The sequence below is a fragment of the Phodopus roborovskii genome, unplaced genomic scaffold (assembly GCF_943737965.1).
Source record: "Phodopus roborovskii unplaced genomic scaffold, PHOROB, whole genome shotgun sequence".
NCBI lineage: Eukaryota > Metazoa > Chordata > Mammalia > Rodentia > Cricetidae > Phodopus > Phodopus roborovskii.
Window position 1 is genome coordinate 14,231,506 of NW_026126517.1, and position 27,663 is coordinate 14,259,168.

General features: G+C 42.9%; 1 protein-coding gene across 1 annotated transcript in view; it reads right to left on the reverse strand.

Moving 5' to 3' along the window:
- Window positions 1-24,510, reverse strand: part of Dcps (decapping enzyme, scavenger) — a 40,764-nt gene extending 16,254 nt beyond the window's left edge. The window contains exons 1-2 of the mRNA XM_051197054.1: window positions 24,300-24,510; window positions 22,684-22,858 (exon numbers count right to left, since the gene is read on the reverse strand). Coding sequence (XP_051053011.1) covers window positions 22,684-22,858; window positions 24,300-24,497 — 373 coding nt within the window. The 5' untranslated portion in view covers window positions 24,498-24,510. The remainder of the gene's footprint in view (window positions 1-22,683; window positions 22,859-24,299) is intronic.
- Between the last annotated feature and the right edge of the window lie 3,153 nt (window positions 24,511-27,663).

Here is a 27,663-nt window from a genome sequence, read left to right on the forward strand (position 1 = left end):
CTGGAACTTGCAGAGGCCTCAAGGAAACATACCATGACAACTGTAATGTAAAGCAGAGTCATGGTGTAAACCCTGAGTCTGCATTCACTAGCTGTGTGATCAAGGGCAAATGGCCAACCCTCTTTGTTGCTTAATTCCCCTCACCTACATAACCTGGAGGGGGACAACACTAGTACTATCCTGACAGTGTTAGTATGAGAATTACAGAAGATAGTGGGCAGAAGACATTTAGGAACTTTCTCTCATACACAGACATGCTAGACCAACAACAGTGTTTGTCTACTCATGTATTTATTTTGCTGTCAGTTGCCTGAATTGGAGAGAGATGAGCCTTGGCAAGAGAATTCTGTGAAAGTTGGGGAGAGATCCTGGAACAAAGGTGAGGGTGACACTGGAAAATAGCCTGACTCTGCTGGAAAGGGATACATAGCTCTGGGCATACAGCCTGGGGCTCCTGGATGTTCCTGAAAGTGTGCCCAGGTCTGCCCAGGCTTGTCAAGAATCCAGCCCAGCCACCCAGGGTGCAGGGAGACAGGAATCTTACCAAGCCAGCCCTCACCTGCCTTCCACCCACCTCAGCACTGAGAACCTCCAGAGACATTGCCCTTCCTTCCCCAGGAACCCCAGAGGTAGTACTCTTGGAGCTCTGCCTGCTAATGTGAGGCTACAGCACAGTTAACTTCATTCACCCCTTTTTCCTGCTGCCTCTGTGGCAGCCACCTAACACTGCACTGACAAGTGCCTCTCTCTAGGTATGGTGTGGCAATTCCCAGTGCCAGCCAGATCCTGCCTGAAGCTTCTTTGCCTCCCTCGGGTTTTAGGCCAGCTTGACAGCCTGGTTAGATTCCAGGACCCTCCTTTGTCTATTCTCCCCCTACCACTGACTTACTGCAGAGTTTTCCTGTCTACCTCCCCATGAGAACAAAGAGTCCAATAAGAGATTTGACTTACTTCTTTTTACTATTTATCCCTGGCACCTTGCAAGCAGTAAGCACTCAATAATAATTATTGCACAAATGCACACATGAATTTGGCTGTTTTAGACTTTAAACCTTGGAAGGACATTTGTGTCCCATATGGAATAGTCTCTTTGATTTAAAAAAAAAAAAAAAAAAAAAAAATCAATGTTTCTTTCTCAATGCTGTTTTCCAATGGCAGCCTCGAAACCACCTCCAGAGTCTCACCTGCAGCTGAACTTCAGGAGTTTGGTCAAGAGTTGATGATCAATAGATACACAAACGCCTATTAAAAATATGCTGGGGAACAGGAGACACCTGTGCAATCTCTACATCTCCCACAGGTCACTCAGTAATTACACAAAAAAACAATACCTTCTCCTCAACCTCACTGCTAATGCTGATTCTGAATCAATCACAAAGAAGCCCCAGCAAATCAAATCCCAAGAACATTTCCCAAGAACATATTAAAGCTAGAAAATAGAAAGGCTGAGGAACTGCTCCAGAAGAGACTAAATGGATGCAACTGAGGGGTTGCAGTGGATCCTGTGTGGGACAAGAGTCCTGCTTTATGCAGGACATTGAAACAGGTACAGTTAATGGTGGACCCTACAGCATGGAACAACTTTGTAGAAAAGTGAAATCTGGGTCAATCTGGGTCATGTCCTTCCAGAACTGGTGGCTCACAACTGCCTGTAACTGCAGCTTCAGTGGGATCTTACTCCTTTGGCCTCTGCAGGTGTGTGTCCGTGCCCACCCCCCTTGACTCTTGCATTGGTAGGATTGAATATCAAGTTTATCAAAAATGGATGTTGCTACAGTAAGAAGCGGGCTTGGGAGACATGTGGCCAGATATATTTGTGTTTGCATATGCACTTGGTGGAGGACCAGTCTGAGATAAATTTTATCTTCCAGAAAGAGCAGCCAGTCCAGTGACAGCAAACCTTGAAAGTCAAGTAGGAAGGAGAAAAGCCCAAAAAATGGTGAGTGGAGTTCCAAGTGGTGCCTTTAGAGATTGAGGACGCAGGGAGTAATAAAAAACTGTGAAACAGGAACCACTTAACTCTAAATTTAACCTCTGCAAATGAAGCTTAAGTATAAATTAAAAAGCAAAAGTTAACAAAACACCAAAGTCTTTGTGAGGAATACTGTGGAATTATTTATTACACCGTGAACATTCAAGGGGTGAGCTTTTGAAGGATTTAAGGCTGTCCTGGTGTAGTCTTTTAAAGGATGCCAGCAGGAGGGCGTAGTTGAGGAATTCCTTGTTACTTCTCATGCTAAAGAGGAAGGATTTGGGGTACAAGAGTTGTGGGGGTATTGATCATGCCAAGAAGAGCAGGTGATCCCTCAAGTGAACTTGCTTGGTGGCATTTGCCAGAGAGGGATCCCAAGTAGATTAATCTTGTGGCTAGACAAGGCTGCCACTATGGTGCCAGGGCCTCAGGACTACTCAAGCTTTTGCATGTTTCCTCATACGTAAAATGGAATCACTGAAATACCCAGTCACTTTGCTTGTAAGAAGCAAGTATGTTAATGCCCTTAACTGGCTTATTAACATGGAGTTTGGAGCATCTGTTAGTAACTCAAGCCAAGGTTCCAAAGGATAGTGACAACAGTGACAAAAGCATCTTACAGGAAAGTAGTGGACACGATCAAAGACCTCCCTATGTCTCTCTTTCCTTTGCTTCCCCCTCCACTTAGATACAGTGCTGCTCTGGGTACAAGTATGAAATGAACAAACTATTAGTTCAGAAAAATCTTACATTTTTAAATTTTATTTTAAGGTGTGTGTGTGTGTGTGTGTGTGTGTGTGTGTGTGTGTGTGTGTGTGTGTGTGCGCGCGCGCGTTGCATTCTTTTAATACCAATGCTCAGGAAGTGAAGGCAGGCAGATCTCTGTGAGTTTGAGGCCAGTTTAATCTATAGAGCAAATTCTGGGACAGCCAAGGCTACACAAAGAAACCGTGTCTTGAAAAACAAAACAAAAATGCTGTGGAACAGGAGACATGTTTGCAATGTCTGCACCTCCCAAAGGTCACTCAATGATTAACTAGGAAAAATATCCCTCTTGTCACCCTCACTACTTAATGAAGACCCCAAATCCACCACAAGGAAATTTCAGCAAACCAAAAGCCAGGGCCATCTCAAAACTCACTTTCCAGTTTACATAAATCTTCAGACATGTTAAAACTCATCAGGAACATGAGCAATGACTATATCTTCTTGGAGCCTCTGCCAAATCATTACCATCCTGTTGCTGTGTTCCTCTTATCCTGGAACTGGGCACTTGAAAGATAATCTTCCTCTTTTGTGATTATTTCCTTATTTTGCTGAAGCAGTGCTCAGGGAGAATTTAAAAGCACATATAATGGGATACTATTCAGCCATTAAAAAGATAAAATTGGGGGGGGGGAGCTGGAGACAGCTCAGCAATTAAGAGCACATTCTGTTCTTACCAGTTTGAGTCTCAGCACCCATTATCAGGCAACTCACAACTGTGTTGAACTCCAGCTGCACAGGACCTGATGCCCTCATCTTGACTTGCCAGCTCATGTTCATGTTTACAAACCCACACAGACATACATACATTCACATAATTTAAAAAAATAAAAAGGAGCAGGGCAGTGGTGGCACATGCATTTGATCCCAGCACTTGGGAGGCTGAGACAGGATATCTGTGAACTCAAGGCCAATCTGGTCTATAGAGAGAGTTCCAGGACAGGCTCCAAAACTACAGAGAAAGCCTGTCTCAAAAAAATAAAGAAAAACATAAAATAAAAATAAGGGCCCGAAAGATGGCTCTGTGAATAAGGGTACCAGATGACCTTCTCTCTGAAGTTCCATTCCTGGTACCCACATGGGGGAAGGGAAAAAAAAAATCAACTGAAAGTTGTCTCTGACTTCTATACATGCCCTCTGTTGGTATGCATCCACACACATATAAACATATACACAAAATAGGGTTTTTTTTTTTTTTTTGGTTTGGGGGTTTTGTTTTTTCTTCTCTCTCTCTCTCTCTCTCTCTATATATATATATATATATATATTGCTATCTATCTATCTCTTTGGTTTTTCGAGTCTCTATCTCTTTTGGTTTTTCGAGTCTCTGTGTGAAAGCCCCTGGCTATCCTGGAACTCGCTCTGTAGACCAGACTGGTCTCAAAGTCACAGAGATCCACCTGCCTCTGCCTCCTTAGTGCTGGGATTAAAGGAGTGCACTAATACCACCTGTCTACAAAATTATTTTTAATGTAATGAAAATTAAAAACAAAACAAGTCCTAAGGGCTGGGTATAGTATCCTGGTACTTGGATTGGAAATGTAAGGTAGACCTCCGAGTTTTCTGGGCAGCCTGGTCTACACAGGAATTTCTAGGACAGCCAGGGTTACATAATGATACCCTGGGGTGGGGGACTTTAAAACAGGCCCATATGTGGCTCTAAAGTTGTATGCCTACCTACCATGCAAAAGGCCATGGATTCAATCCTCAGCAACACACACATACACACACACACACACACACACACACACACACACACACACACACACACACACACACGGTAGCACATACATTCTCTCAGCTCCTCTGGAGGCTAAGGTAGGAGGATCATCATGAGTTCTAGGCTAGTTTGACTGCCATAACAAGACTCTGTATCAATAAAACAAAACCCAATTTAAAAAAAAGATGAAATTATGTCTTTTGCAGCAATACTAATGGAACTGGAGAACATCCCTGTTGCCAACCCCCAGAAATGGTCCCTTTTTCCTTTCCTAGTTTCTGAAGTTACTCTAGGTTATATACTCACATCTGAATATCTGGAGATAGGAACCTCAGGAATCTAGGTTTTTAAAAAACTCATTAAAGTGGAAGGGGGACCATTATACAGGACCACTGTCTGAGCCAAACGGCTTCCATCTTTAGGAGTTTGGTTGGGCCTACTCACAAAAAAGTCCTCATAACTGGGCTTGTAGACTGTTGAGTTCTGTCTTCAAAGAAGGGGGTAGGGAGAGTCATGGGACCCTTACCTAAGTATCCAGCCACCCTTCCAGCAAGTTGTATGTATGTAATTCTGCCCCAACTGCACAAGGCCTGAGAGTCACCTGGAAGGACTAAAGGATATAGACAGGGAAGGAAATGGGGAGGGTCTCCATCTACATAGTCAAGGGGGCGTGATCATGCATGTTGAATGTAGACCTTCCAGTATGATGACTTTAAAGTCATGCATGTTCTTCCTGCCTTCAACTCCTCACTGACTGCTTTTTAAGTAAGCCCCAATAAACTCATTGGTTCCCTAGAGTGAACTTCAGGTGATTCACACCTTGGCTTGTTGTTGGAACTGTATGAGGAGAAAATAAATGTTATATATTTCTTCCCAATGAGAGGGAGGAGGAGAAAGAGAATAAGAGTGAATGTGATCAACATACTTGTGCTGGATAGTTTTATGTCAACTTGACACAAGCTAGAGTTATCTGGATAAAGGGAACATCAATTAAGAAAATGCCTCCATCAGATCCAGTTTTAGGACATTAATTAGTGATTTAAGGGGGTGGGACCAGGTGGTGCCACCCCTGGGTTGGTGAGACTTGGTTCTATAAGAAAGCAGACTGAGCAAACCAGGAGAGCAAGGCAAGGGGGGTATTCTTGGCCTCTGCACCAGCTTCTGCCTCCAGGTTCCTGCCTTGTTTGAGTTCCTGTCCTGGCTTCCTTTGATGATGAACAATGCTATGGAAGTGTAAAATAAAACCTTTCCTTCCAACTTGCTTTTGGTCGTGGTGTTTTTATCACAGCAACCACAACCCTAACTAAGACAATATATTATATATGTGTGTGTGTGTGTGTGTGTGTGTGAGAGAGAGAGAGAGAGAGAGAGAGGGTCCTAAAGAAGCCTAATATTTTGTCTAACCTTTTTTTTTTTTTTTTTTTTTTTTTTTGGAGACAGAGTCTCACTGTATAGATCTGGATGGTCTGAAACCCACTTTGTAGACCAAGCTAGCCTTGAACAGAGATCTGCCTGTCTCTGACTAGTATTAAAGGTATGCACTTGCACCAGCATGCCAAATACAAAACAACTTTTAGCACCAAAATTTACATCATATATATGCTGCATTTACCATTAAAGTATCACTTTAATACATGGATCCAGTAGCATATATAATTTTTTTTTTAAAAGTAAGCTATTATTGTTATATTTTGATCACACTGTGACACTCCAGACTGTCAAGGAAGTTTACCTTGAATCAGGGATAGAACTAGCAACTAGCTGACTCAAATTAGCCATAGAGAAGCCAGAAATGTGGACAGAGAAGAGTCACAGGAAGCAAAGGGCAGGGACTAGAGCTTGAACTTCATCTCCAGCCCAAAAGCAAGGTCAGAAGGTTGCTTCTCGGCTTCTCTGATGTAGGTTTTAACCTCCATATCTGACTTCCAAGTCTTTGTTGGTAATAGAACAATAAAACTTAATTTAAACCTACATATTGCAGCTGAGGCAAAGCCAGGGCCGCAGACAATAATAAAAATATTAGTAGATTTATGTACAACTGCTAAAGTGACAGAAAAAAATCATATTATTATTGTTGTTTTGAGGAAAGAATCTTGCTATGTGGCCCTGGCTGATCTAAAACTTGCTATAAAGGCCAGGTTGGTCTCCATCTTGCAGCAATCTTCTTGTCACTGCCTTCCAAATGTTGGGATTGCAGGCATGTGACAGCACATCTGGTAGTTATTCTTATTATTCTGTTATATTGGAGAATGAACCCAGTCTCTCATGCATGCCAGACAAGCATTCTACCCCAACCCAATGTTTTTAAAGCTAGTTTCTATTGGTCAATGGAAGAGAAATTATATTTTGAACAGCTTCCTAGATAAAAGGATTAAATACCTCCTGTTACTATTGTTAAGAGTATAGAATCACCAAGTTTAGACTCTGACGTTATGCATCTCTTTGCTGTACAGAAAGTTGGGTATCTTCATCAGCATGTTAACTGTAAACAAGGAACATTTATCAGTCAAAACCGCACAAAGCTTCCATGTGCGGCACAGCCACCTGACTTGTGAGGCCTGGGGGAGAGCCAGAGAATCTGGGTGTCTAACAAGTTCCCAGGTGGCTTGATGCTACTGGCACAGGGACCACACATGGAGAGCAAATGAGCAAAAGCACAAACTCAAGTTGCTTCCACAGTGATGGTGCAAGGAGATAAATGTGCAACTTGGAGAATCTCAAAATGTCTTTATTCTATTGTCACACTTCTGAATTTAGCTAAAGATTTCTAGGACAGTGGGCAGCAGAGGTGGCTCAGAGGGCAAGGGTGCTTACTGACAAATCTGATGACCTGAGTTTGATCCCCAGACCCCACATGGTAGAAGGAGAGATTATACACCAGAAAATTGTCCTGTGACCTCTACATGTATGCTGCAACTCCCATCTAGATACAAAATAAATATGAAGTGATAATAATAATAATAATAATAATAATAATAATAAATGTTATTATGGTTAAGAACCATACACTGCTCTAGTAGGGGGCCAGAGTTAGATTTCCTGCATCCATGTTAAACAGCTTAAAACCACCTGTAATTCCAGTTCCAGGGAAACCTGATGCCTCTGACCTTTGCCAGCACCTGCACTCATTTACAGAGACACAGACACATACACACTAAAGTCTCTTAAAATTTAAACTTTAAAACGTTTTAAAACAGAAAGAATTCTAAGATGGAAAGCAGTAACTCAAAATCATAAGGCTACTCATACACATAAAAATAAAAATCATAAAGCTGGGCAGTGGTGGCACATGCCTTTAATCCCAGCACTTGGGAGGCAGAAGCAGGCAGATCTAGCTCTGTGAGTGTGAGGCCAGCCTGGTCTACAGAGCAAGTTCCAGGACAGACTCCAAAGCTACACAGAGAAACCCTGTCTTAACCTCCCCCCCAAAAAAAAGGGCTGAGGAGATGGCTCAGTGGCTGCTCTTCCAGAAGACTCAGGTTCAATTCTCAGCATTTACATGGCAGTTTACAACTGTCTGTTACTCTAGTTCCAGTACATATGACATCTTCATACAAACATACATGTAGGCAAAACACCAAGGCACATAATTTTAAAAAAAAAGCAAACAAAAAAATTAGAAAAATTAAAAGAATAAGTTATCCTTTTAAATAGCTCTAGAATTGTAAATTCAAAGCCAGTGGGGCTACATAGCAAGACCCAGCCTTAAAACAAAACAGCCCCCCCCCAAAAAAAAAAAATATATATATATGGTGTAGTAGTATATACACCTATAACCCAGCACTTGGGAGATAGAAGCAGGACTATAAATTCAAAGGGGCCTGGGCTGGGCTGCACAGCAAAATTCGTGGCAAGCTAGGCTACATAGTCATGACTTGTCTCAAAAACAGAACAGAACGGGAATTTGCCCAGGGTTACACATCCATCAAGTGGAAGGACTGGAGTCAGAACCCAGGGAATCTGGCTCCTTTATGCAATCCAATCTTCCTCGTCCCACAGGACCACGTTCTTCTGTGCTATGGCCATGTTTTCTAAAAGCCACCCCATAGGATAAGAGAAACATGACAGTCCCAACTCAACTCCTAGACACAAGGACAGCTATCTCTAAAACCATCAGGCATAGATGCCAGTGTGACCGGACTGCCACCAGGGGATGGTTGGTATTGGTCAAAGTGTAGAGAGGGGACTAGCACTGCGCCTGTCTCACCATGATGTTTCCTAGGAAGTACAACATCCAAACCCCACTCTCCTCCTTGCCAGGGTATGGTACACAGACTGTAGTCAGCTGTGACTGGGGAACAGGCCCTGGAGTACACAGAGAACTGTAAAGGATCCTGCTCTAGCCGACTGCTCATGGCAGTGATTGTGAGCACTGTTAACATTTGTGACACCATGCCCCCTCCACCCCTCCCCCATTACCAGTGTGAGCTCATGAGGATGGAGGCATGGAGTAGCGAGGTTTAAAAGAAGAGCCAAGTGGTTGTGTTTCCAGCCCTTGGGCTCTGGCAGCAGCTCATTACCCACAGGAATGTTCTAGCATGGTCACACTGATACACCCCAGCTGAACAGCAGCCCACATAGTCTTCCTCTCTATGGCTCCCATGAGCAGGCTAGTGAGGCTCTGACTGGGATGGGTTCCACCTTGACTGCTAAGATTTTGTGGATCTCCTGCCAGGTCTTCTCCAGTAAATAAAGCTACCTCATCCCCCAGGCTGGACACAGAAACCCAACTGCTCTCAGAGGTGGGAGGCAGGGCTCTCCAGAAGAGAGTTAAGAGCAGCTGCCTTGCCACTCACTGCCAAGGCTAGCTTAGCCAAATCCTCAGGAAAGTGCTGGAGCACATGAACATGAAAACACAGACCACAGACAGTCTGCTCTCCTTCCTATACACATGTTCAAACAAGGCTGGCTTCCCCAGCCAAGCCCCGGACTTCAGCTTGATGAGGTCATTTCAATGGCTCTGTCTGTGGCTTTTGCTTTCCCTTCACTCTGATGAGCCAGTTTCCACTGATTTGACCCAGATGCAGCCCTGGGCGAGCAGAGAAGCAAGAGCAGAACATGATTGGAGTGCGCTACCTACCCCTTCAAGAGCCTCCCTGAGCCAGCCAGGTGAGGAAATTTACAACCCAGCAGTCCTGAGCCAGCCAGGTGAGGAAATTTACAACCCAGCAGTCCTAGTAAGGCACTAGGTCACAGGATTCCTAGAGGAATCCTTCAGGAGAGACAGGTGGGAGGGCCACCTGATGGATCTGAATTCACACCCCTCTGTAGATGTCTCCTGCCCGGATCAGAGGGTGAGGTGGAGGCTGGCCGTGGGTCACAGGCTTGGGTGGGGTACCACTGTTCTGCACTTTGGGCTGCTGGAAGTACTCAGTGGAGGATAAACTTGGCTGAGGGTGGGGCTGGATCCTGCAGCAAGCTTCAGCAGCTAATGAGCTGTCTCGATGTCTCTGTGAAAGCACAGGGGTGCTGCTGGAAACAGAGGGGAGGCAGAAGCTGGCTTTAGCAAGACCATCAGCAAGACTGTAGCCAACTCTGCATTTTAAATCCAGAAAGGAGCATGTGACAGCACTTGATAACAAACCCCCTAGGTGTTCTTGTCCCTAGACAAACTTAGCAGCTGTAAATATGGCCAGCTGGGGTGGTAGTTTTAGGGGACAGGGAAAGCTGCAGTGGGGCAAAGAGCTCTCTGAAAAGCCCCACTTCAGCGTAAATCAGAGAGCTAATCCATGGCGAGAATATAAAACTGTTAAATATCAGCCATGGCCTTAGAGGTGCGAACTCACCTGCTTCCCCACATGTAGGAAGGAACTAGTTTTGGTACTGACTGAATACACCAGACCACAAGAGCCAAACACTCCAAAATACCGCTCTTCTTTCAACTTTCCTTTCCAAAGTATTTGCTTGATTCACTCAGAGGGATATGGGTACCAGATCTCAACATAACACCCTTGGACACTATGTGGGAAGAAAGCCCAAGGCACAGGATAAATCCCCAAGAGAGGAGCCGGGAATTCTAGGTTGTTACATACTAAGACATACAAGTGAGGAATGGAAACAACCAGGCCCCATCACGAGTGGTGCAAAGCCATGTGGTGGGACCCACTGGATAATCAGCTTTCACCCACTGGACTGGGTAAACCAACTTTCCTGCTGACTCACGCCTTACAACTACCACAGTCTTGGGACCTTGTACCATGTGAGGGAGGCAAACAAAGAGAGCACAGTTCTTGCAGTGGTGGCTACTTACTTCTCAGTACCTTAGATATATTCATTTCTAAACTGCTCTCAGTGCAACAGCTCCTCCAGCCCTTGTACCGAAGAGAGATGCCTCTGCTTTTGAAGGCTAGTTCCTTCCGGGCTATGAGTCAAATCAGGAGAAGGGGCACAGAATGTGGGTATCAGGGACTTTCCCATCTTGGAATCATTCTGCTTACCGTCTTTCACTGTACCTTTAAGGCCAGAGGGCCCTGGCATACTCAGGTTAGCCACTCTGAACACACCAGGGAAGAGCAAAAGAGAAACCTGTCATCTTTAAGTAGAGATACCACCCCTGTAGAACTCATTTCCAGTCCTATTAATAAAGCACCGTTGTTACCCTGTCTACCTTCAGCTCTCCACATCATTAAATACAGTCCATCTAGGAGAGGCTGCCCACATCTGTCCCCAGGGCAGGAACCTCCTAGGACACTCCAGTGCAAGGATCCTCCAGGGCTGCCCACTCTGCAACCACCTCATTTAATTTAGCATGTCACTGATATAGACCTGAGAGCAGTGGGCTACAGTTCCTACTGGATATTTACATTATGGTTCATAACAGTACTATAGTTATGAAGTAGAAATGAAATAATTTTATGGTTGGGGTCACACAACATGAAGCACTGTATTAAAGGTTCACAGTATTAGGAAGGTTGAGAACCATTGCCCTAAAGTGTGGGTCATTATCTCAGCTGGAATGGTTTGGGGCTATGCAATACTTAGTGGTTAACTGATAGGTTCCACCTGACCAGAGAGTCACAGGCTTGCTGCAAAAGAGGAAACAGAAGCCTAAGCTTTTTTTTTTTTTTTTTTTTTTTTTTTTTGTTCCTTTGTTGAGTTAGCAAGCTAAAAATTATATATGTGTTCAAACATCATATGACTAGTCTCAAAGAACTCGCAAATATAGCCCCACTCCTTTCCTTTCCCTATCTATCTATCATCTATCTATCTATCTACCTACCTATCTATCATCTATCTATATGCTTGGGTCTCAGTATGTATCCTAAGCTGGCCTGCATTCACTATGCAAACCAATCTTGTCTCAGACTCAGAGATCTACTCACTTTCCAAGTGCTGGGATCAAAGGCTTTTGTCACACCAGCCTGGCCCAGTCCTTTTCAATACTAATACTGATTAGATGTTCATTATCTTAGCCTTACCTTTTATGAGTTTATATTAATATGAGGACACACATATTTAGTTCTAAGCACAGATGATCACCTGAGATTTCCAGGGTCCACATGGATCTTTCTTTTCTCTGTAATTCTGTGGAGTAACCCATGATATGCATACATAATCTTTACTGACCTCACAGGGTCATAAGTTACTTTTCTTGTTGTTTTGTTTTACCACAAATGATGTAATAATGAATATTTTCTACCCCAGTATGCATACATATGAGCATGTATTTAAACAAGATATAAGGAGGGAAATGTTAGTTCAAAGTGATGTATTTTTTACAGAGGTGGATGTTCACAGATCTGGTCATGTCCAATGGTCATCTATACCCACTGCACAGAGCACCTGTGAATCTGTGCATGAAAGTTAGGGAGATGATAAAGTTGCCATCTGTCTTGGTTCTTTCTGGTGTGCACTCAGTGAGGTAACTTGCTTGTGCTCTACACTACAGATATCTACAGGGTCCTCAGGCATCAACTGCAGACATGTGTGGGACACACTCAACTTCTATTTAAAGGTGACTCTTTGGTCATTTAAAAAAGCTCACCACAGTCAGGCAGTGGTGGTGTACAACTTTAATCCCAGCACTCAGAGGCAGAGGAAGGCAATATCTGTAAGTTTGAGGACAGCCAAGGCTATATAGTCTTTAAAAACAAAAAAGTTCCACCGCAAGGCAGTAAAATAGATAAGCCCACAATGATGACAAGAACAAGGGTGAAAGGCAGGAGGAATGGGACCAATTCATTTCTTAAAGTTAGAATGTGCATGTGCAAAACAGCACAGGAGGAAGCTGCCCCATGGGCAGTCAGATGGCTACATGGAGGTGATCATCAGTCCTGCCTAGGGAGTCCAGGAGGTAATCTGGGTTCTGAGAAACAACTACTGAGGATAGGAAGGGAAATGAAGCTGAAATTGAGATCAACTTGAGGACTGTCTGCAGAACAACTGTACTAATTGGCTCCATCGTCATATCCCAGGGGAGGCAGTTAGTGTCAGATAAAAACAGCAGGGCTGACCTCCAAAATAATAAACCAATGAACTAGAGCAGAAGTTGACAAACTTTTGTAAAGAGCCAGCTAGTAAATACCTCAGGCTTTGTAGGCCAGAAAGGGTTTCTAGCTCATATTATTCTTCATTTGGGAGCATGAGTTAACAGTATCAGTCGGACTGTACCATTCAAGCCCAGTCTGGCAGCCAATAAGCCCTTTTCCAACCATACAGTACCGCAGTAGCTCCCGTCCAGGGCAGAGGCCCACTATGGCAAGAGATCAACTACTGTGCTAGCAGCCGAAACATCAGCTCTCAAGAATATCCACCGATGCTTCATTTTTAAGTATGAATGAACTACTACTGTGTATCACCAGACACTGAGGGAAAACAGAAGGCTGAAAAAGAATGACCAAGATAAACAAGGGAACCAGATCTCAGAGGAATGAAATGGTTTCAGGGTCAGGAGATAATTTAAAAACAACAACTCTAATTAGTGTGTCAGAGAAACCTAACACAAATTAGCTTTCACAAAGCAAGAGCAAGATGCTATGAGAATGAAACTGGAGAACCAGAGGAAAGAGAATTCAAAGCATCACTGCCAAATTTATACCTACACTAGAACGCCTAGAAGACAAAAGTGAAGGCAATATACCAAACTGTAGTAGGAAAAGACATGGGAAAGATAACTGAGAAGTGCATGGGCTCAGTCTTGGAAGTCTACTCATTAATAGCACACACAAGAACCTGACTTTCAGCCTAACATGGTGGGAGAGGTAGGGGTGTGTGTGTGTGTGTGTGTGTGTGTGTGTGTGTGTGTGTGTGTGTGTTAATTAGGGTTTTATTGCTGTGAAGAGACACCAGGACCATGGCAACTCTTATAAAGGGAAACATTTAATTGGGGCTGGCTTACAGTTCAGAGGTTTAGTCCATTATCAGCATGGCAGGAAGGAAGGTGGCATGCAGGCAGACATGGTGCTGAAGAATCTGAATTCTACATCTTGATTTACAGGCAGCAGGAAGAGACCATGAGCCACTAAACCTGGCTTGAGCTTCTGAGATCTCAAAGCCCACACTGACATATTTCTTGCAACAAAACCACACCTACTCTAACAAGGCCACACCCCCTAATAGTGCCACTCCCTATGAGCTTATGGGGGCCATTTTATTCAAATCACCAAAGGGGCTATCAAGGAAAAAGGAATGGATGAAAAGAAATCATCAAAGAAGTAGGGAGAAAAAAATGTACAGAAGAATGCCCAAACACTTCAAACTGAATGACCTAACATTACTCAGAGCAGTAGTTAAGAAAGAAAGTTCAACATAGATAAAGACAAAAAAACCCAACGAAGGGACAAAATGAAAATAACCCATCCCAAGGTACCTTCAAATCAATGAGAATCAGGCTGGTATAGGCTATGTTGTCTTCTTGGTTATAAGCTCAGCCTTGAACGTCTGAGCCATCTCCCCAGCCCTGGTATCAGATATCTTAGTAGTGATGGCTTGAAGTCAACAGATCAATGCTTTTAGTGTTTTGAGGAAAAACAAATTCAGTTAGACTAAATCAACCAAAGGCAAAACAAAACAAAGGTTTCAGAATTTACCTCCCACATATCCTTTCTGAGGAATTATTTAATAATTGCTTCAGCTAATCAAGAAAGCAATCAAGAAAGGAAAGCAAAAAGAAAAAGGTACAGAATTTAGAAGACACCATCTGATCTAGGGAAGTTGTGAAAAGAAGTTTCTGATTGAGAGAGTTACATAGCATGCCTGCAGCATCAGCTATCCAAACTGGACATGAAGGAAAGAGCTTTCTGCAAATGGAAAGGCCATGCCATGTAATGAATTATCAAACTAAAACCAAATGTGTGAATCACTTCAAGAGCAGGGAGGAATGATATAGAATTCTTTCAAACACAGTGAAGAGAGGAAACCAGAAACACCATGAAAAAAGTAAAAGCTGATAATAACCAGTGCTTCAAATGTTACTCAGACTAAAAAAGCAGTAGGATTCAGAGGAACTGCTGGGACCTAGGAAATGACAATCACTGAACTTGGATATCACAAGCACTCTGCACGGCATGATATTCACTAGGCAAGTGGAATTGGAATTGAAACTACAATACGAGCACTCTGCTTGGACATGCAGCAAATATTAATATTCCAAAAATAAGACAAGCATTGGTCAGTGATTTTCAACTTAGAACCAATATTGAGACAAAGCATGAAAGATCACCCACCAGAGCCAGAAATACAGCTTAGTAGTAGAGAACTTGCTTAGCATGCTCAAGGCTTCAGGTTCAATCTCTTGTGCTACAAAAACAACAAAAGACCATGTATCAGAACATATCAACAATGTGAAATAAAGAAAAATGAAAGTTAAAAAGATAGTGAGGAAAGTTAAGAGACAGTAGGAGGCAGAAGAGACAGTGGAAAAGCTGGACATATTTTCACCTGATTTGCATAAAAAAGGATAGGTTTAAAGACACTTAGAATTCCAAAGGCAGATAGATATGTAAAATTCCAGGGAATGAGGGACAAGGAAAAGGAGTTGATACTTTTCTTTTTCTTTCTTTTTTTTTCTTGGACAGGGTTACTCTGTAGACCAGGCTGACCTCAAACTCAGAGATCCACCTACCTCTGTCAAGTGCTGGTATTAAATGCGTTCAATACTTTACTTTCCTAATGAAGCAAGAAAGAATTGAATAATTGCCAGGCAGTGGTAGTACATGCTTTTATTACCAGCACCTGGGTGGCACAAGCAAGTGGATTTCTGAATTTCTGAGTTTGAAGCCAGCCTGGTCTATCTATGAGTGAGTTCCAGGACAGCCAGGGTTACACAGAAAAACCATACATCAAATAAATAAATGAACAAATCATGAGTAATATTTAGAATCAATGTTTGGAGGAAGCCACCCGATGCACAAACCCCCAGGAACTTCGGTGCTTTTTCCTTTCCTTTCTTTTCTTTTCTTTTTTTTTTTTTTTTTTTTTTTTTTTTTTCTTTTTTTTTTTTTTTTTTTGTGGTGGTTTAATTTCTTTTTCAGACAGGGTCTCACTATGTAGTCCAGTCTGGCCTCTAACTCTAACTCCAGAAACTGGGGTGGACTGGGGTGGAGTTTGCTATACAGAGATCAAAATAAAAAGAATATCCACAATTCAGAACAGAATGTTACCTGAACTTCCTGGTGCTGCCCCACCATTTTAATTTCAGGGTTAATCATTTCTTTGTTGTCTTCACAGCATTATTACAAACGCATGCATGCCTAAGTAACACACTGTTTAGATCTGCTTGCTTATATCATCAGAATCACATCACGTGTCCTTGCTTTCTTGCCCCACCTGGTGATTTAGCCTCCATGGGTACACTGGGACTACACTTTGGCTACTGGCTACTGCTACTTGACTAATTGTGTGTGTGTGTGTGTGTGTGTGTGTGTGTGTGTGTGTGTGTGTGTGTGTGTTTAAATCATTAACAGATCAGCCAGGGAAACTCTTCCCAGAAGAGCTAATCTTTTAAAAATGCTCTCTCTTCCCTGAGTCGAGCACTGGGGTGTATACCTTTAATCCCAGCACTTGGGATATAGAAAGCAGGCAGATCCTTGTGAGTTCCAGGCCAGCCTGGTCTACAGAGCAAGTTCTAGGACCTATCTCAAAAAAACAAATAAAATAAAACGTTCTTCCCAAACAAATCCTCCTGAGTTTTGCCTGTGTAAAGAGACAGAGTAGAAAAACCTGACTGGCCTGTGGCTAAAGTACTGAGTGTTCTAGGCAACCATCAGCATGATTCCCAGGATCCCATCCCTCTGCTCCCTGACCTGGCCTCTCACAAAGACTCCTGTCTCCTCTAGTAAACCAAAGATTCCACACCCTGCTTTATAACAGGTAAACAATTGGCCTTTTAAAAGACAGTCTGTATTTCTGAGCCACACCTCTCACCTGAGTAAGAGAGAACATAGACCTTAGAGAAAGATTCCATTAACAGTAAGAGGAGCCAACACAGGCTTTGCCAGACCAGGATGGTACAGGAAGACCAATCATGTGAGATGCCAACAGGCTGGCCCACAGGCTCTTTATGTTTGCCACCTGCTATGGCCAGGGCCAGCCTCATTTCCTGTGTTCTCTCTCAAGGGTCAGATAAGAGAAAGTTGAAAAGGAGTGAGAGGCAACATGATAGCGACACTCTTAGATTTGTAGCATATGCTGCAATAGTGTTAAGAGCTTTGTACACCTTACTATCTCAGTGGACTGAAAGCCATGACATCACTTGAGGAGGTTAACCTAGCATTCCAAAAGGGAAACAAATAAGACTGGAAATAAGTAGAAAGTAAGACTGGTGATTACACCATAAAGTCTTGCTAGGTCATCAGAATAAATGCTCCATCTTTCGGCCTTTTGTTCTGTGAAACTTCTGGTATGCTTACATTCGTGTGCATTTATTTACATGTATGGGATCACACTATAAAAATGTACCTCCTACTGAGGACAAAATGGTTGCAAAATACTTCCTTCTCTATTTCAGAACTGTCTCATCCAGATGTATTCAGTTACTAGCCCAGTATAACAAAGAAAATAGCTAAACCAACTTCCTCTCTGCCCCATGTCTCAGCTGCTGTTGTCACCTGCATTTTCAACATAACACCCTCCTTTTGCTCCTCTTTCTTCTCCAGACCACATGCAATGCTCAGAACCTAGAAACTCTCCTCTTATATTCCCTGAGCTGGTTCCTTCTCAACTATCAGGTTGTGTATGACCTCTACTTGCAGAGTTCCCTAGGGCTCCCTTCTGGGCAGCTTTCAACCCATGGCTACTAAGACACTGTTCACTTGTTTGCTGTCTTTCTTCCCCTCCAAAACTCCAAAGAGAACTGACATATGTTGTTTGGACTAACCCACTAACAGAACATAACCTCACAATTGTTAAGTGAACAAAAATGCCCCAGGCCTTTTCACTGGCCAGTGTCAGAACCAGGACTCCAAACCTAGTCTGCCTGACCCAACACTTACTCCTTACCCTGCACTGTTAGGAAATTGTTAGCATTGGGATGGAACCTAAGTAAGCCTAGTCCCTAAGCCCATGTTCCCTCCATGGTATAAGAAAACCATGAGAGGCTTTCAGGGGCTGCCTCTTGTAGTCAGCTGAGACTCTGGAGGGAATAAATGACAGAAGAGACTGCACACTCTCAGATTTGAACAAGAGGAGAACATTACCAATCAGTGAAGAAATACCAAAAGAAATCAGTTGAACACATGATGTATGCTGAGTCCAGGACAGCAACCAGCTCAGAAAATAAGGGGTGGGCTCTCCTTGGCAAGTGATATAGTGGGAAGGAAGACTGAAGAAGCAGCCAGAGAACAGCAAAACACTTCAAAGATACAACTGTGTACTGGGCACAGAGGAATGAGGTTGCAGGGACTTCACTTTAAGGCACACGGGGTAGTAGGCAACAGTGAACTGTAATTCTGAAACAGAGGACAGGGAGGCAGGGGCTATACAAGGTTCTAGGTGGGCTCTGTCTAGGATACTAGGAGCTGGAGAGTGGTTACAATACTTTGATAACATTGCCACCTTGTGGCTACGGAATGCCTGTCCCATAGAAAAAGGAATCTATGGATTAGTTAATTCTCCTTGTACTGTTGAAATTTGTTAATGTCAAGGATAGTATAATTATCGTAAGTCTTTATAGTAAACATTACTTCTTATGTTCATTTTTCTTTAACAAGTCAAGCCACTGGATAATGGGACAGCCTGATTCCATAACTGTGAGTTGCTGGACTCTGCTGCCCAGGCTGCCTTAAGTACAATGGCTGTGAGTCAAACAGACAGCCAGCACTGACCATTTTAAAAGCTTCATAGATGAAGGAAATATACAACAAGCTCAGCTAAGGGTTCCTGATGGGTAACCTCACTCATAGCTTTGGCTATTTCAAGTTCTTTATAACAGACTTTTTGCTATCACAAGCTTTGCTGAACTTTAAAGGACTCTGCAATCATTTACCCATAGGCCAGGGTAGGAGCATTTATTCTACTACCTAGCAAAAGGAATAATTGTAATTGGCACAAGCACAAACCTTCGTTTGCATGTGACGTGTGTTGTGATTTTTTTTTCAATCCTTTCTTTAGCTTTGAGCAGCAGTTTAGTTCACTTAAGTAAACTGAGAGACAATCATCAGTTCTTGAAGGTACAGTACCAGCCACAACCATTTCAAATAGTTTGTACCAGGCTTTTTGCAGTGGGCTATGATATCCTATAACCAGGTCTATTCAGGCTAGAGAAGGAGCATTTATCCTGATGGGCTTGCAGGACTGCTGTAACTGGCACAAAAGGGACAATGCCATGATTCATGGGAAACACAAACTTTCATTTGCATAATTAAGGCACCATCCCCTCTTTGGCTATATAAGCAGATAGGCTAAGAGAGACCCTTCTGCCCAATTAGACCCAATAAATGTCTTCCTATAAGTGGTCTTTTCTTACCTACTTTTGTTGATCCAGTTGAGAAGCAAGAGGCACAGCAGAGTAGCAGCAGCCACAGAGAGAACAGAATGGCAATGGCAGACCAGCCCACAGGCTGGGCTGCACAACAGCAAGGCAGCTGGCTGCCTGACAACAGAAGTGACTGTATAGTTCAAGAGTGGACAGGGCAAGAAAAGAAGGGCGAGAGTAACCAGGAGTAGAAAGAATGGGACTAGAGATGACTCAGTGCTCTTCCAGAGAATTGGGGTTGTCCCCAGCTCCCACTTGATCCCTATAACCATCTGTAATTGCACTTCCAAAGAATCTGATGCCCTCTTCTGGCCTCCAAGGGCACTAACCATAAATCTTTAAAACACACACACACACACACACACACACACACACACACACACACACACACACACACACAAACCACACACGATTAAAAGGGGCCAGAGAAGAAAAACTACAAACTCTGATTGCTGGAAGAGTTCCAGAAAATAAAAACCAACATTCTCAGACATCCTAGGCCAAAAGATGTAAGGCTGGCTGCTATCAAATGCTATGGAATTCTGAGTTACATAAGCCCTAACACTTGTTGAGCTAAGAGACATGAACAAGGATTAGCCACTAGGTTCTAATCTGGAGGGTACGAATGCCTGTGGCCACTGCTCACTGTTGCCAAGCACTGGGAAATAGAAAAGCTGCCAAAGACCCCCACAGGAAGAGTTTCTCTTCAACTGCCCATGATTTGATTTCTTTTCTTTCTTTTAGTGGTAAAGAGGATTAAACCTAGGACCCACACTTGTCCAAGTGCTCTACTGCTAAGCTATAACCTCAGTGATCTTTCACTTTTATTTTGAGATAGGGTCTCACTAAGTTGCCCGAGCTAGTCCTAAATTTGCTCTATGGTCCACATAGGCCTTAAACTTTTGTGCCAGTGTCTCAGCTTTCCAGTAGCTAGTTCTACAGGCCTATGCCCCAAACTGGATTCTTAGTTATAGTTCCCATCCAGGTAGAAAGGACCACAGCATTTGTTTATCTCTTCACAGTAACTCATGGCCCTCTTGCCACTGCCCTAAACATGCCTGAGGCAGAGATGGCATCTTACTGAACTCTGAAGCAACGGTACTTAGTACTGGAAAATGGACTGAGAAACTATGGCCTGCAGGTTTTGTTTAACCCACTACCCGAGTGAACAGCACCCAGCAAGCTGGAAATGATACATTAATTTTTAGAGAAGTAGAAAAAGAGAAGAAATGAGAAGTCTGAGACTATCCATGCCTCAAAGCCTAGAACATTTGCTTGAGTTCTTTACAAAAAGAGTCTGACAACTCACTATTTATGAACCCAACCAGAGACAGGATAAATAGTCAAACAATAGAGAGACACAGAATAGGCCCTGAAGCCAACTGTTGTGACTTCCAAATCTCTTGGCCAGGTTTAGGTAGGGAAGGCAAACCACAAAACACAGCACATGTGTTACAAAGGCAGGGAAAGCAGAGCTCCCATCGCAGGCTCCCAGGCAGGAGTGACCATGAAGAGTTATGGAGACACGTGGGGCTGAGTGGGGAGGAGCCCTCACCAACTGCCACTATCAATATTCATCTCAGAAGAAAAAGAGAGGGCAGTGACCACTATCACTCATGTGCAGTGTCACAGAAGTACAATGGGAAGGAAAAACAAACAAGAAAAAAGGAGGCTCTGGGGATGCAGCAGGTTGACCCCAACAACAGAACCTACTGAATTCTGGCTAGAAAGGGTGGCAGAAGGACTGGAGGAGGAGGAAGAGAATGGTAGGAAAGTAATGGCCCAGAGTCTATAGTCTGGTGGCTTCTGTAAGTCACGCCTGGCCACGGTGCCTTCTGTCATGCTTCTGCTGTCCCCCGTGTCAAAGATTACATTTACTTAAAGGTCAACGCTTAAGAAAATAAATACAGCTGCCCATTTCCATCAGCTTAAACCAAAGAATCTGGCTGTCTTTTGGTGAAGAGCAGGATCTTATGCTATCTGCTCTGAAAGGTTTGCTTGTCTCACATCAACTGATCACATGTGTATTTGCAAAGAAAAACAATAGCCCTCATTTATAGAGCTGTGAGATTAAAAAAAAAAAAAAAAAAAAAAAAAAAGACACCGGAACAGGATATCTGGAAGGCCAGATTATTCTTAAATGCCAAGGGGTAAGTTTGGATACACGAGGATATGTCAAATACCATTCCTTGGCTGGAAATCATTAACGTCAACCCTTTTTCCTCATGTTGCCTACACAATCTTGGCACATCATGTCTTTATTGAGGCACAGAATGTTTGTCTTTTTAGTGAACGGAAAAAGTGCTTTCAGGGCTAGAGAGGTAGCTCTGTTTAAGCACTGGCTGCTCCTCTTGAAGACTCAGGTTTGATTCCTAGCACCCATATGGAGGCTCTTAAGTCTCTAACTCTAGATCCAGGTGACCCAACACTCTGGCCTCTGTGGACAAGAATGTTTTTAATCAAAAACTAATCTCTGTTACCCATGTTTCTGTCCTACTCAAGTTCATCCTGCTATATCTCTTCTACCAGGAAGTGGGTTTCTTCAGGGAAGTGACTACCTGTGCAAAACTCAGCACACTGCAACTGCAACAGCACATGGTATAAGAGTGTGGTGAGATTTCAGACTATTGAAATATTTCGTTTTTTTCTGACACCTATTGCTGTATGATCTTAAGTTGGTTACTCAGTTTTTCCTCACCTATAAATTCCTCTCACAATAATGTTGTTCTGTGGATTAATGCCTTATATTTAAATAATACATTTAATTTTATACATAAATAACATAAATATTAGCAATTATAATTTAATAGTTGGCATACACCTTAGTCCCAGCACTTGGGAGGCAGAGGCAGGAATCTCTTTGAGCTCGAAGCCAGCCTGGTCTACAGAGTGAGTTCCAGAACAGCCAGAACTACACAGAGAAATTCTGTCTCAGGAAAGAAAAAAAAAAGAATGAATTTACTATTTCATCCAATGAATCACTTACTCCCCCAAAAATACTGCACCAGGAAGTATTTGTCAACCTTAGCAGCCATGGCAGTTCTTTGTGTGACAGCCCATCTTGTGCACTGTGGGATGTTTCATAGCATGCCTGTCCTCATATACTAGGTACCCGTACCACATACACATCCAGCTCCAATAACCAAAACTGTCTTCAGAGACTGTCAGGTTCTCTGGAGAGAAAAGCCCTCCCTCTTTCATTTAGTACGACCGTATTGGAGTTTTCAAGGCTGAAAGAGAGTCTATCCACCACAGGCCTTAGTTTTCCACCAACTGATCCTCCCTACACAACCACAATGGCCACCATTTGCTCACCACTCAGATGCCTTGGAGGAAACAGGTTATAGGTGCTGTAGATATCATTGGAAAATTGCAACTTGAGCTCAGGGCTTCCTGTTAGGAGTTGGGCCACGTGTTCTATCTGAAATGGTGTCTTCTCCAGGATCACAACAGCATCTTCTCCGTGTGTATCCCCAGAGTCTTCATTCACCTGCAGGCAGAGATATCATCAGTGGATCCAAGGACAGCGCCACTAGAAAAACCTACACACCACAAGTAGAAGCTTCCAAAGTCTCTGAAATCCCAGCACTAGGGGCTAGGAAATAGTTTTGCTGATAAAATGTATTCCATGCAAGTATGAAGACCTGAGTTCCATTCCAGAACCCATGTAAAAAAGCTGGCAGAACCAGAAGGCAAAGGTAAGTGGACCCCTGGGGCCTGCTGGCTAGCCAGCCTAGTCTAATTAGTGAGTTCTTCATCAGTGAGAAACATTATACTAAAAGGCAATACAAGCAAGCAAAAAACAGGACAGAAACAACACCTGAGGTAGACTTCTGGCCTCTACATGAACACACACTCAAACACACATGCACAAACACACATATGCAAAATAATAAGATGCTCTCTATCCTGCAGTAGTAAATATTCAGCCAAGATCTCATTCTTTATAGGCAAGAACATCCATCTAATTAGCATGCAATTTTGTTTACCTCTTTAATAAAAATTACATATACACCAAATAATTGTTTTAAAAGAAAATATTTTCAAAGGTGAGGGAACTGGGATTGACCTGTAAAACAAGCTTGCTTCAAATTTAAATTTAAAAAAATTATATTAAAAAAAATTATTTCCAGGCCAGACAGTGGTGACGCGTGCCTTTAATCCTGGGTTCGAGGCTGGCCTTATATATTGAGTGAGTTCCAGGACAGCCAGGGCTAAACAGAGAAACCCTGTCTCGAAAAAACAAAAAAATTAATTTCCTTATGAGTCATTATCAGTAAATGTTTGCTTTGTATACCTATTTTATATGCCTGTATATCCAGGGTTGTACAAAACTTTCTGAGCAGAATGAAGTCGAGTAGAAAAGTTTTAGGCAGCTCAGTCTAGAGAAACTCTGACATCTGCCTTGACTAGGCCTCCTCAGTAGTTTGGGATGGTCTCCAACTCTGCTGCTAGACAGCTAAGCACACTGCATTAAGAGCCAGCAGCATGCCTCCACAGACATGCCTCGCAGACCATGTCGACATCCCAAGCACATGCCTGGGTTCCTGTCATACATGGGAGCGCACAGCGTATGGGTTAACATAGGCTGAAGCCACGTGAAGCAGGGGCCACATCTCAGTTATCTCCACTTCCAGGGACTGGGCCCAGAGCAAGCACTTCCTGGCACGAATGATGATGAATGGCTTGGGGAATTTAACACGTGGTTTTAAAACTGGCAGATATTTGTAGGGAAGGAGAAATTGGGAAGATTAGGCCTAGTTGTGTGCATTCCTTTAATTCCACAGGTAATCTTGTCTCTCCATGCATCGCAGTGGTGGTAACTCCACCTTCCCCGAATAACGTGATTGGTAGTGGGGAAAAAAAAATCCGCTCTGACGGGAAAATTGGTTCCCTCTTTCCCGCTTTACCCCCTGGGTGCTTAATGGTACCTTCCCATGCAGGAAAATGATTTTGTCCCGCGCAGACTCCCTCAGCACTTTTTGTACTCTAAACCCGGAGAACGGTAAGCGGACAGGGGCAGAGGCACCATTGCCAACGCCTGCTTCCTTCTCGTCTGTGCTGGGGGTTTCTGCCTCCTCTGCCTCCGATTCGCGTTTTCTCTTGAGTAGAGGCGCTGTATCCGCCATGCTGCCCGGCGAAAAGCCGTACCCGCCTGCACGTCTGAGCCGCAGCCCACGCCCCTTGCGTTTCCTCACAGCCTGTGAAGGAATGGACTTCAACTCCCGGCATGCTCTGGGCAGACAAAGCCGCTGCTCCATTTCCCGCGTGCTTCACGTCTCGGTCGGCTTCTGCAGGTTTTGCACCTGCTCGGGTGGAGGGTCTTGTAATGGCCTTTGTGGAGGGGGAAACAGTTCGGGTCACTGGTCCTGCTGGCAGCCGGTGGAGAAGGGACAGGAAGGTCCTAACGAGGCGGGATAGGGGTGTGTGGTCGTGGAGACGGTCCGCCTCAGCCCAGCACCTGGGGCGGGAAACCAAAAACACCTTTGAGCTCTGTATGATGGACCAACAGTGTTAAATAATAATGGTTTACATTGCCATCCCTACTCACGACTAGGCGTGGAAGGAATGTTTTTTGAAATAAATCCACAAGCCATTTTATTTCTTGCTATTTCTTTAACAGTGGATACATAAACCATTTCCCATTTTTCTCCCACTTTCGTAATTTTACATCAGTTTTTTCCTTATAAAGTCTACATATAATGTAGACTTGACCTTTTTGTTTTGTTTTGGTTTGGTTTGGTTTTCGAGACAGGGTTATCTGTGTAGCTCTGGAGCCTGTTCAAAGCTCTGTAGACCAGGCTTGACAGAGAAATGCTTACTTCTGCCTCCCGAGTGCTGCTTGGGTCAAAGCCATGCACCTCCACACCGCCCAGCTAGACATGGCCTTTTCTGCTAACAGGAATGATCGTGCACATCTTTCCATCACTTTCTTTTACCATGAAGGCTTCTTCCTCTAAATCCAGTTTGCCTGTAATTCTGCCCTCCCACACTGAAATGTGATTTGTATTATTCTTTTATTGCAGATGGAGGAGTGGTAATAAAACTTGTAGTTTCTGGGTTTTGTAGGTAGGTGTCTTGTGTGGCTATTTATTCTGGCTAGCCCATTTTTCCTTCCCTTTAATTTGGCAGCTCCAAATATTGTCAAGAACTGATAGTCTGCTAAATGTTTTTGTAATGTGTTTTAATTTTTCAGGCAAATGTAATGGATGTGGCAAAACTTTTTTTCAGTTTTTAATATTAACAAGATGTAATTTTTAATCTGCGTTTTAGTTAGTAACAAAGTGTACCATGTTTTAATAATAGATTGAGTTTTGGATAGTATTCCATAGGAACATGAGTTGGATATGACTGTTTTAGAATAGAGGAACTTATCAGGGTACTTCGAATCTAGTATAATTATTTGCAATTGTCACTTGTTCACAGGCTTCCTTGCATTCTTCGAATATACAATCCGAGGTTATCAATTACATGCAAGACCAGAAAGAAATGTTCCACAAGGCTAATGGCAGTAGCAAAACCTACTCAGTTTTAGGACTTTATTCTTACGAAAATATCTGAACATTTTTTTTCAACTCAGAAAAATGGAAAAAAAATGGCAGAGCATGATGATACATGTATTTAATACCAGCACTCCACAGGCAGAGACATGTGGATTGCTGAAGTCTAGCCAGAGCTACACAGTGAGACCCTGTTTCTTGAAACATTAGTTTAGATATATGTAGCCAAATGAGGAAAGAAACTAAATTCAAAATTGAGTCCAAATTGTAGGCACATATGTCAAAAACAATTAATTAGCACTTTAGTAATAGATAAAGTTTTCCTTCTTTTTTTATTTTATTTTCCTATGTGTACTAGGCTGGCCTCGAATTCGAAGACCTACCTGCCTTTGGGGTACTGGGACAAAAGGCATGCACCATCACACCACATCCACATACTGTAAAATAAGTTTGTTTTTTTTTTTTTATTATTAAACTTCGGATGATAGTTTACATGAATTCAAGTGTAGTGATTAGTTATGCAGACTCTTTTCTCTTTCTAAATCTACTTTGCTGGAATCTTTGATGGGGGATTTTGTGTTAGATATGTATACACACATGTGTTCAATGGGGATTGAGTCTTGAACTGTTAAGCATGTGCTCTGCCACAGAAACACACCCAGTCCTTGAGTAGGCTTCTAACTTCTGGAGAGAGAAACCAAGTTAAGTTTTCATCAGACCTCACTGGTAGTGTGTAAATTCCTGTCTTGACGCCCCTGGGCCTGGCAGAAAGCCACATTGTTTATTCATCACAATCCTAGGTGTAACTGGCTAGAGTAGAAGTCATAAGAAAAAGGGCTTTTTAAGAGTTGGTTTGGGCTGGGCAGTGGTGGCACGTGCCTTTAATCCCAGTACTCATGAGGCAGAGACAGGTGGATCTTTATGAGTTTGAGTCCAGCCTGGAATACAGAGTGAGTTTCAGGACAGACTCCAAAGCTACAAAGACACCCTCTCCTGCCATTTGACAGCACCCTCTAGTGAATTTAGCTTTTTTTAGTTTGTTTCTCTTAATATGGAATTACATACTCAGAAGAAAAAAAAAACCTGCTTTTCTTACATTATGTCAAAGACAACTCTAAATCTGGAACAATGATAAATGTTAGGATTTTGTTTTATTTGTGTTTTAGTTATTTGAGATGGGCTTGCTTCAAACTGAACCCAACATGAGTACAGGCATGCACTAAAATAATTTGTGTTTAGGGTATTCATTCATTCATTCATTCATTCATTCATTGCATGTGTGCTGGTATACAAAAATAATAATAAAACATTATCTCTCAATGGGTACAAAAGCTATATGGAGAAAAATGGTTTTGTACATGGGATAAAACACTATAAATTCAAAACTTACAGATAAAGATTAGTTCTACCAACCCATCTCTTTAATTTTTTTTTCGTTAATCTCTAGTCAAAACCAACAAGCTATCTCTTTTGAAGTTTTATTTATGCTGATTCAAGCAAAAAAAGAAAAGAGAGCTGTGCTGTCCAATAAGGGGATATAACCCACATTATTGGCCACATTCCCAAGAGACATAGCCCATTGGTTGGCCACAAGGACGATGTCAGAACCTCAGTATATCTCCACTAGACAGAAAACTGAAGGAGCACAGTGCATAAAACAATACAGTGAAATGGGGCGGTGGTGGTACACACCTTTAATCCCAGCACTTGGGAAGCTGAGGCAGGTGGATCTATGAGTTCGAGACCAGTCTGGTCTACAGGAGCTAGTTCCAGGACAGCCAGGACAGTCTCCAAA